At 31.7% G+C, this 12,151-nt stretch overlaps 1 protein-coding gene across 3 annotated transcripts in view; it reads left to right on the forward strand.

Annotated features, from left to right (window-relative positions):
- The window catches only part of LOC134698421 (protein EFR3 homolog B-like), a 93,099-nt gene that overhangs the window by 9,284 nt on the left and 71,664 nt on the right, over nucleotides 1–12,151 (forward strand). For all 3 annotated transcript variants that reach the window (XR_010103404.1, XM_063560492.1, XM_063560491.1), the window contains 3 exons: nucleotides 3,934–4,055; nucleotides 9,629–9,766; nucleotides 10,737–10,868. Coding sequence is in view for 2 of the 3 variants with exons in the window: in XM_063560492.1 (XP_063416562.1) it covers nucleotides 3,934–4,055; nucleotides 9,629–9,766; nucleotides 10,737–10,868 (392 nt within the window). In the remaining variant the exon portion in view is untranslated. The remainder of the gene's footprint in view (nucleotides 1–3,933; nucleotides 4,056–9,628; nucleotides 9,767–10,736; nucleotides 10,869–12,151) is intronic.

Below are 12,151 nucleotides of genomic sequence, written 5' to 3' on the forward strand. Positions count from 1 at the left end.
ATCAAAAGTCATAAAATTTCCATCTTCCTGTAACAAGTCATTGATCAGCCAAACCCCTTTTTTTGTCCAATCTTTATATAGTACTGGATTGTTACCAATCTTTATTCTATCATTCTTCCATAAAGGGCATGTTTTAATTTGACAGTTATTTTGTACATTTTGTAGATCTTGCCAAGCGTCAAATACTTCTTTCCAAAATGGATTATTCAACTTTTTATAAGGACCAAGAAATTGCATTTCCAAAAAATTCAAATTTTCTGAAAAGAGGAATAGTTTTACTAGTTTTGAATTATTTCTATTAATTCTTCTTATCCAGGTTAATTTAAGACCTTTTATATAGTTTTCAATATTTATCATTTTTAGTCCTCCTAAACAGTGCGGTTTGGATAAGGTGTCTCTATTGACTTTATCTGGTTTGTTATCCCAAATAAAGGAAAATATTTTTTCAGTAAAATGTTTCAGCTTTGTGCTATTTGGACTAGGTATGGATAGGAATAGATGGTTTAATTTTGATATTATAAGTGTTTTTATCACTGTAATTTTTCCAATTGGTGAGAGTATTTGATTAGTCCAAGTTTTTATAATGTTTTCAATTTCTTTTAACCTTGGGTTATAGTTTAAATTTTCAATTTCACTAATATCCACTGAGAAATTTATCCCAAGAAGTGTAAATCTGCTGGAACCCCATTCCAATCCCCACTTGACACACATAGTTTCTTGGCTAAACCTTTTCTTCCCAATCCAAACAACCTTGGTCTTGTCTAAGTTTATATTGAGACCTGATAAATCTGCATATTTATCTAGAGTACGGAGAGATGCATCCAAAGATTCAGGTGATCCATCAAGTATAAGAGAGGTATCATCTGCATATTGTGATATGAGATATTCTGAGTCATCTATAGTGATTCCTTTAACCTTGTCATTATTTCGTATAAGTATACCCAGTATTTCTGCACATAGTAAAAATATATAAGGTGATAGGGGATCCCCTTGTCGGCAGCCCCTCTGAATCTCAAAAAAATCTGAGAGATGGCAATTTTGAGTTACTGCAGATTGAATCTTAGTATAAAAAGTAGTGATCCAATGTTTAATAGAAGGCCCAAAATTAAAAAAGTCTAATACACTTTCAATAAAACTCCAAGAAATTGAATCAAACGCCTTTTCAAAATCAATAAGGAGGAGAATACCAGGTATATCATGTTCTTCTGTATACAATAAAATATCATAAATTAGTCTAGTATTTTCACCAATATATCTACCAGGAATGAACCCTGTTTGATCATTATTTATGAGAAGTGATAAAATAGACTTCAAACGCTCTGCGATACAGCTAGACCCTAGTTTATATATTGTGTTTAAAAGACTTATTGGTCGCCAGTTTTTCATATATTGTCTTGGTTTATCTCCCTTTGGTATACAAGTAATTATCCCTCTTTTTTGGGATACTGACATTTCACCCATATTATACCCATAGTTGATTGATCTAAGAACAAATTTACCTAAATCTATCCAAAAGAATTTAAAAAACTCACTGGTGTATCCATCAGATCCTGGGCTTTTGTTACTTTTCATTCTTTTAATAGCAGATGTTAATTCTGAATAGGAGATTTTTCCCTCAAGGGTATCCCTTATTTCATTTGTTAACTTGGGAACGTCTAAAAATGGAATTTCCTTATTGAGATCAACACTATTTATTGTATCTTTCTTTGAATATAAATTTTTATAGAAGTTTTTAGCTTCCAATAAAATATGTTCTTGTTTGTTTATTAAACAGCCTTCATTATTGACTAGTTTTGGAATTGTTTTATTAACAAAGTTCTTAGTTTCTAAGTTGAGAAAATATTTTGAGGATCTTTCTCCTTCTTCTACCCATTGCATTTTTGAGCGAACATAGTGACCACGCATTTTTTCTTGTCTTAAAATTTGTAATTCAGATTTCTTTTGGTTGAGATCTCCAAGAGCTTCTGTGGTTTGTATATTTTCTTCTAATTTTTGAATTTCATGTATTAAAGCATTTTCCAATTTATTTTTTTCTTTCTTTTTATATGATGCAAAGGAAATTGTTTTACCCCTAATTTCTGTCATTAATGTTTCTAAGAACAGCTGATCATTTATTGTAAATTGAATATCTAAGCAATCAATCTGGTCCAGAGAGTCTCTATACTAAAGTTGCATATTGATCGTTTACTTGTTTTATTTTTTCTTTAACAGATTTAACATATTCCATATCGTACAATAAACTATTATTAAACTTCCACAAACCCTTCCCAATATTGAAATCACTTATTTTAAAGTGTAGAACTATAGGTGAATGGTCAGATCTATAGCTGTGTTGAATTTCTACTTCTTTTACATTTTGATAGAAACTTCGAGATATAAGAAAAAAGTCAAGCCTAGCTTGCTTCAGAGGATGAAATTTTTTCGATTAGCGGTAACTATTAGACTTCAAATTATTATTTCTCAAAATAAAATCTGTCAAAGTTATGTTTTATAAGAATAAAATTATAGGGAGTCACTGCATTTGTTAAATACATATTTTCAGTTTGTAAATTAAAGTTTGCCTCCCCATGCCCCCACCCTACTAACATGATTCATTGTAAAACCAGTTAGCTTGTAAGGTTAACCCCAAGCAATAGGATTTATTTGTATAACTAATTAGCTTGTAAGGTTAACCCCAAGCAATAGGATTTATTTGTATAAGTAATGATGTAAAGTTTAAATGGTTAAACCATGTTGAATCTATTTTTAATGAAACAGGATTATCTTTTGTGTGGTTATCTCAAACATGTATTAGTGACATTTGGCTAAAGAATACAATCAGAACATCACTCCAAGATCAGTTTCAACAAACATGGTTTTCAAATGTGCAAGCATGTTCGAAGACATTAAATTATCGAATTTTTAAGGATACTTTTGGGTTTGAGAACTATTTTGATATTTTAGAATTTCGTGATATTTATACTTTATGCAAATTTAGAACCATCAACCATAAATTACCCATTGAGATAGGGAGATGGACAAATATTCAGAGAGATAGACGAAATTGTAACTTATGTAACTCTAAAGATCTTGGAGATGAGTATCATTATATTATGATGTGCACAGAGATGTCAATAAAAAGAAAAGAATGTATTGATAAAAAATATTTAAATCGTCCAAATATAATTATGTTTAAAAAAATTATGAATTTAAATATAAAATCTAAATTGAGAAAGCTGTGTTCTTTCATTAGATTTATAAATTCACATGTGTGCCCTCCTGGCTAAATACTATCAGTATAATTGTAAATAGTGTACATATTTTGCTTTGTGTATTCATGTATTTATGTCTGTATTATTGATGTCATTTGGTGCCTGTATACCATTGTAACTGCAAAGGTTTGACAGAATAAAGATATATATATAACTAATTAGCTTGTAAGGTTAACCCCAAGCAATAGGATTTATTTGTATAACTAATTAGCTTGTAAGGTTAACCCCAAGCAATAGGATTTATTTGTATAACTAATTAGCTTGTAAGGTTAACCCCAAGCAATAGGATTTATTTGTATAACTAATTATATATAGATATAGGAAGATGTGGTGTGAGTGCCAATGAGACAACTCTCCATCCAAGTAAAAATTTAAAAAGTAAACCATTATAGGTTAAAGTAAGGCCTTCAACACGGAGCTTTGGCTCGGCATGTCTATTTTTAGTTTATAAAGTTTGTCCAGAACTCCCCCTCAATATAACTAATCATACATGTCTATTTTCAGTTTGTAAAGTTTGTCCAGAACCCCCCTCAATATAACTAATCATACATGTATATTTTCAGTTTGTAAAGTTTGTCCAGAACCCCCCTCAATATAACTAATCATACATGTCTATTTTCAGTTTATAAAGTTTGTCCAGAACTCCCCCTCAATATAACTAATCATACATGTATATTTTCAGTTTGTAAAGTTTGCCAATATAGAGGAAGATAACCCTTCATACCATAGACGATATGATTTCTTTGTATCAAAATTTAGTGCAATGTGCCATTGTGGCAAAGATAATGAAAACATTAAAACAAAGTAAGTACTTACTAGAATCTATGAAAACATTAAAACAAAGTAAGTACTTACTAGAATCTATGAAAACATTAAAACAAAGTAAGTACTTATTAGAATCTATAGATAACAATGGATAATACTGATTCTAACATGACGGCCTTCAAACGCTTTGAATACTCACCCGTGGTAAAATATGAATATATATTGCAAGTGCTGTTCCGATCGTACTCCCATGTCATATGCTTTTTAATGAATGAGATACCCGACGTCATAGAATGATGACGTTAGAACATATAAGCATTTCACAGGAAAATACACACCTGTAAATCGGAAAATCATCACAACATGGAAACGTAAACAAAGGATGCTAAAATGTGGTAAAAGCCCTTTTATATACATCATATAAGACATAAAAGTTAATTACCATCATCCAAAACTGTCTAAATACGTTATTGTATTTAGTTTAGGCAGGTCACTAATTCAGTTTGCTTCTTTCTTTTACGCCAGTTTATAAGTGCTTTTATTGTTTACCTAAAGCACTTCAATCCATAAGAATTGCGGAAATGTCCTATCATAATCGAAATAATTCATCGGGGCTTGAATATATCTAGATTTTACCATGGGTTGTCCTTTTATGCCCATATTTTACCCCTCGCTATCGCTCAGGGTAAAATATTTGTCACGATATATTCAAGCCCCCATGAATTATTTCTTAACTTGTGTAGAAAATAATGCATTAAATACAAAGTAAGTAGTTAGTCCAATCTATATACTTTATATTGAAAATCTTACTTACTTAAATAATTACGAATATGGAATAATATACAATAACTGTCTTTTGATGAGGCAAATATGAGGTTTTATTACTGACATTCACTATGGTCAAAGTGAATATCAGTTTTTTTAAAGTCGATTAAACCACATATTTACCCAAACAAAGACAATTATTATTTTATTCCATTTTCTGAAAGAAAACAATGTATTTGATCTCAAATATTTTGACCAAATGTGTATCAAACATTTTACCATAATGTTACATGTAAAAGCGAGTGACATTTAGGGTGGTCTATATATGTTCCTGACCATATGAGTATATGGACCATACCTGTATTTTTAATGAACGGTCATGCCATGTGAAGCATTTAAAAGTATTAAAAGTAAACTGTAACAGAGTGTTAATGAGTATATACCCATATGGTCGTGACCATACAGGCATGGTCCAAATACTCATATGGTCTGGAACATATATATAACTTTTCTCCAGGTGAATATGCTTTTTTATTCCAAATCCAATTCATAAAAAGAAAAATATTAAAATAATAACAATTTGGAATAATATACAGTCACGAGCTTTTGAAAAACTTATTTTTGCTGAGGCTGACATTTAAAGTGAATATCATGAATTGTAAAGTCAATTAAACATCATATTTACCAAAACAAAATACAGTAATTGTTTTCCATATTCCCAGAGAGTACAGAAAGAAATTTATGAATTGTCATTTATTTACCAAAACCCAATTACTTATTTTCACATAAATATACATGTTAAAGCATTCAAAGTTTTAAGATCAAGGAAAGGAAAACAGTCTTTTCAATCTCATTTGTGTATGTAATATGTTAGATGTATAAATAGTATTTGAAACTTAGAAATTTATTTTGAATTACATTTTGATCTTTTGATCAAATTGTCCTGTGTGTCATTTTAGATCTGGACAATTGACAATGAGTCTAAGGTAACATTAAAACTGATGTTGTTAGCATGTCTATATTGTTTCAGTGAGGATTGAGTGGGTGGGTGGGTTGGGGGTAATTAAGGATAGGAAGTTGTTAGCATGTTTCTATTGTCTCAGTGAGGGTGGGGTAGGATAAGTTAGGATAGGAGGTTTTTAGCATGTCTCTATTGTCTCAGTGAGGGTGGGTAGGGGGGAGACTAATTATAGGAAGTTGATAACATGTTTCTATTGTCTATGTGAGATTGGGGGGGGGGGGGGAATTAAGCTTAGGAAGTTAGTAGCATGTCTTTATTATCTCCATGAAGGTGGTGTGGGGGAAAGACAGAATAGTAAGTTTATTTCATCTCTATTATTTCTGTGTAGACAGGTAGAATTATAAAAATAAATAACATATTTCTATTGTCTCAGTATACATGTGATGAAATGTAAAAGGACATGATATTGATAGCATGTATCTGTTGTCTCATTAGCCAGAGGAAGGAAAAGTTGACAGAAAATATTTTAAGATGCAGGAGATACCAAGTGTGCATGTTTCTGTGAACTTTGTTATTTGGTTTAAAGTGCCACTTTATATTTTGGGTCACTGTATCTAAATTTCATTTTCATTTAGATATTGTTAATATTATATCTACATTGTGTACTCTTTAAACAATCTGAAAATTCAATGATACCCAACCACAAGGCCTCTTTATTCTAAAACTCACAAGAACGACTGTAAAATACCATAACCTCTAGTCTCATTACTCTGAACAAGAATTGGTGAGTTTAGATTGGACCCTTAACTCTAACCTCTTTACTCTGAAACTAACAAGAATTGGTGGACCCTAAACTCTAACCTCTTTACTCTTAAATTTTGAAGAATTAATGAGTGTAAATAATACTATTACTCAACCTCATGACTCTAACATTTATAAGAAATGGTGAGTTTATATAATACCATAACTTTTAACCTCTTTATAATTACTTTTAAGGAAAGGTGAGTGTAAACAAAATCCTTCTGTCTACCTTTGGACTCTTTGCACTTACACTGATTAGAAAAGAGAAACATAACACATGGCTTTATATCTTTGTTAACTCTTATTCTAACCCTAATTTATGACAAAACAATCAACAAAAATCAGATACATGATAAACTAACAGCAACAATTATATAACAGTGCTCTAACCTGGGGTGGTGGTGTAACAGCACAACAATTATATAACCCTGCTCTAACCTGGGGTGGTGGTGTAACAGCACAACAATTATACAGTAATGCTGGGTTAAGAGGTCTACAGGGTGTAATTAGGACAATGACAATTAGTTCCCTTTTCTTACAGAATACGTAATGCTGGGTTAAGAGGTCTACAGGGTGTAGTTAGGACAATGATAATTAGTTCCCTTTTCTTACAGAATACGTAATGCTGGGTTAAGAGGTCTACAGGTGTAATTAGGACAATGATAATTAGTTCCCTTTTCTTACAGAATATGTAATGCTGGGTTAAGAGGTCTACAGGGTGAAGTTAGGACAATGATAATTAGTTCCCTTTTCTTACAGAATACGTAATGCTGGGTTAAGAGGTCTACAGGTGTAATTAGGACAATGACAATTAGTTCCCTTTTCTTACAGAATACGTAATGCTGGGTTAACAGGTCTACAGGGTGTAATTAGGACAATGATAATTAGTTCCCTTTTCTTACAGAATACGTAATGCTGGGTTAAGAGGTCTAAAGGGTGTAATTAGGACAATGATAATTAGTTCCCTTTTCTTACAGAATACGTAATGCTGGGTAAAGAGGTCTACAGGGTGTAGTTAGGACAATGATAATTAGTTCCCTTTTCTTACAGAATACGTAATGCTGGGTTAAGAGGTCTACAGGGTGTAGTTAGGACAATAATAGTTAGTTCCCTTTTCTTACAGAATACATAATGCTGGGTTAAGAGGTCTACAGGTGTAATTAGGACAATGACAATTAGTTCCCTTTTCTTACAGAATACGTAATGCTGGGTTAAGAGGTCTACAGGGTGTAATTAGGACAATGATAATTAGTTCCCTTTTCTTTCAGAATACGTAATGCTGGGTTAAGAGGTCTAAAGGGTGTTATTAGGACAATGATAATTAGTTCCCTTTTCTTACAGAATACGTAATGCTGGGTTAAGAGGTCTACAGGGTGTAGTTAGGACAATGACAATTAGTTCCCTTTTCTTACAGAATACGTAATGCTGGGTTAAGAGGTCTACAGGGTGTAGTTAGGACAATAATAATTAGTTCCCTTTTCTTACAGAATATGTAATGCTGGGTTAAGAGGTCTACAGGTGTAGTTAGGACAATGAGAATTAGTTCCCTTTTCTTACAGAATACGTAATGCTAGGTTAAGAGGTCTACAGGGTGTAGTTAGGACAATGACAATTAGTTCCCTTTTCTTACAGAATACGTAATGCTGGGTTAAGAGGTCTACAGGGTGTAGTTAGGACAATAATAATTAGTTCCCTTTTCTTACAGAATATGTAATGCTGGGTTAAGAGGTCTACAGGTGTAGTTAGGACAATGAGAATTAGTTCCCTTTTCTTACAGAATACGTAATGCTGGGTTAAGAGGTCTACAGGGTGTAGTTAGGACAATGATAATGAGTTCCCTTTTCTTACAGAATACGTAATGCTGGGTTAAGAGATACAGGGTGTAGTTAGGACAATGATAATTAGTTCCCTTTTCTTACAGAATACGTGATGCTGGGTTAAGAGGTCTACAGGGTGTAGTTAGGACAATGATAATTAGTTCCCTTTTCTTACAGAATATGTAATGCTGGGTTAAGAGATACAGGGTGTAGTTAGGACAATGATAATTAGTTCCCTTTTCTTACAGAATACGTAATGCTGGGTTAAGAGGTCTACAGGGTGTAGTTAGGACAATGATAATTAGTTCCCTTTTCTTACAGAATACGTTATGCTGGGTTAAGAGGTCTACAGGGTGTAGTTAGGACAATGATAATTAGTTCCCTTTTCTTACAGAATACGTAATGCTGGGTTAAGAGGTCTACAGGGTGTAATTAGGACAATGGTAATTAGTTCCCTTTTCTTACAGAATACGTAATGCTGGGTTAAGAGGTCTACAGGGTGTAGTTAGGACAATGATAATTAGTTCCCTTTTCTTACAGAATACGTAATGCTAGGTTAAGAGGTCTACAGGGTGTAATTAGGACAATGATAATGAGTTCCCTTTTCTTACAGAATACGTAATGCTAGGTTAAGAGGTCTACAGGGTGTAATTAGGACAATGATAATGAGTTCCCTTTTCTTACAGAATACGTAATGCTGGGTTAAGAGATACAGGGTGTAGTTAGGACAATGATAATTAGTTCCCTTTTCTTACAGAATACGTAATGCTGGGTTAAGAGGTCTACAGGGTGTAGTTAGGACAATGATAATTAGTTCCCTTTTCTTACAGAATACGTTATGCTGGGTTAAGAAGTCTACAGGGTGTAGTTAGGACAATGATAATTAGTTCCCTTTTCTTACAGAATACGTAATGCTGGGTTAAGAGGTCTACAGGGTGTAATTAGGACAATGGTAATTAGTTCCCTTTTCTTACAGAATACGTAATGCTGGGTTAAGAGGTCTACAGGGTGTAGTTAGGACAATGATAATTAGTTCCCTTTTCTTACAGAATACGTAATGCTAGGTTAAGAGGTCTACAGGGTGTAATTAGGACAATGATAATGAGTTCCCTTTTCTTACAGAATACGTAATGCTAGGTTAAGAGGTCTACAGGGTGTAATTAGGACAATGATAATGAGTTCCCTTTTCTTACAGAATACGTAATGCTGGGTTAAGAGGTATACAGGGTGTAGTTAGGACAATGATAATTAATTCCCTTTTCTTACAGAATACGTAATGCTGGGTTAAGAGGTCTACAGGGTGTAGTAAGAAAGACTGTATCAGATGATTTACAAGTAAATATTTGGGAATCTATACACATGGATAAAATGGTTCCATCGCTGTTGTTTAACATGCATAACCCTAAGTAAGTATTTCTTAAAAGATTTTATTGGTTATTATTTTGATTATTATTGGAGATAAAGATGAACTGTAAACAGGAAAAATGTTCAGCAAAGTAAGATCTACAAAAAAATTATACATATAACCAAAATTGTCAATCAAGTATACATTTTGTATTTCTTTGTTAGTCAAGAAATATAGACACTTTGGCTAAAATGAAACATACATGGGTAAAAAGTAAAAATAATTATTGATGAAAGATTTAAGTAAAAAAAATAGCAGTTGAGTGATTCAGGCTTTTGAAAGCCTCTTGTTAACTAATACAACCATGACAACATGTTTAATATAACCATGACAACATGTTTAATATAACCATGACAACATGTTTAATATAACCATGACAACATGTTTAATATAACCATGACAACATGTTTAATATAACCATGACAACATGTTTAATATAACCATGACAACATGTTTAATATAACCATGACAACATGTTTAATATAACCATGATAACATGTTTAATATAACCATGACAACATGTTTAATATAACCATGACAACATGTTTAATATAACCATGACAACATGTTTAATATAACCATGACAACATGTTTAATATAACCATGACAACATGTTTAATATAACCATGCCAGCAGCACACATTCTTACACATTTTGTTAAATCTGAACTCCTACAAGTATCTGACTTAATATAACCATCAGAAAATTGACCAGTGTAAGCCATATAAGGACTTATAATATATTGTAATACATGTAGTTGACAATGTCATTTGGTCTCTTGCAGACAGTTGTCTAATTGGCAATCATAAATCTTTATATAAGGTCTTATACCTTTTAAATGTTTTACCAATTCAAACCATGACACCCATACACATTTAAGTATTTTATTATAGTTTTTATTTTATCACATGTGACAGCTGTGTTCATTCTGGAACTCTTCTTCGTGTATAATCATAATAATCCTGTTTTAGTTTTATGTCTGTGGATTTAGAAAGTCCTAAAGATGAAGAACATCCAGTATACTTATCAGAAGTTGTCTTCAGAGATCTGGTGTGCAGAGCTTCTTATGGAAATATCAAAAGTGTGTTAAAACCAGCATTAATGTAAGTACAGAAATAACATTTAGTTCAAGTATGAGTACATAAATTAAAAAACCAGCTCTAAATTGAGTACATAAATAGAAACCAGCATTAATGTAAGTACAGAAATAACATTCAGTTCAAATATGAGTACATAAATTAAAAAACCAGCTCCAAATTGAGTACATAAATAGAAACCAGGAGTAATGTAAGTACATAAATAACATTCAGTTCAAGTATGAGTACATAAATTAAAAAACCAGCTCTAAATTGAGTACATAAATAGAAACCAGGAGTAATGTAAGTACATAAATAACATTCAGTTCAAGTATGAGTACATAAATTAAAAAAAAAACAGCTCTAAATTGAGTACATAAATAGAAACCAGGAGTAATGTAAGTACATAAATAACATTCAGTTCAAGTATGAGTACATAAATTAAAAAAAACAGCTCTAAATTGAGTACATAAATAGAAACCAGGAGTAATGTAAGTACATAAATAACATTCAGTTCAAATATGAGTACATATAGACAATAAAAAAACCAGCTCTAAGTTGAGTACGTAAATAAAAACTAGCATTACAAACACATTGAATATACATGAATAAAACCGGGCACTTATGCAAGTACATTGTTAAAAATCCAGTGCTAATGTTAGTACATGAATAAAAACAAGTTCTTTTGTTAGTACTTGAATAAAAACCAGTAATTATGTTAGTACATGAATAAAATCCAGTAATTATGTTAGTACATGAATACAAACCAGTAATTATGTGAGTTCATGAATAAAAACCAGTAATTATGTTAGTACATGAATAAAATCCAGTAATTATGTTAGTACATGAATACAAACCAGTAATTATGTTAGTACATGAATAAAAACCAGTAATTATGTTAGTACATGAATAAAATCCAGTAATTATGTTAGTACATGAATAAAAACCAGTAATTATGTTAGTACATAAATAAAAAACTAACTTATGTGAACATGTACATGAATAGAACCAGTACTCATGTAAATACATGATTAAAAACCAGTACTCATGTGAGTACACGATAAAAAACAAGGACTTATGTGAGTAAAAAGATTATAAAGCATAAGGATTTGAATACATAGATATCAACATGATATCACCCTGCACACACTTCAGTCTTGTACAGGCTTCAATCACACCAACAGCTCTCACCATCCATCCATTAATTTATTTGTATATAAGATTGAAATGTACCTAGATACACAAATTAATACCAGATTAGAAACTAGTAATATAACCACTACTTCAATTGTCAATTGTTTTAAGATTAT

Source organism: Mytilus trossulus, chromosome 1 (assembly GCF_036588685.1).
Source record: "Mytilus trossulus isolate FHL-02 chromosome 1, PNRI_Mtr1.1.1.hap1, whole genome shotgun sequence".
NCBI lineage: Eukaryota > Metazoa > Mollusca > Bivalvia > Mytilida > Mytilidae > Mytilus > Mytilus trossulus.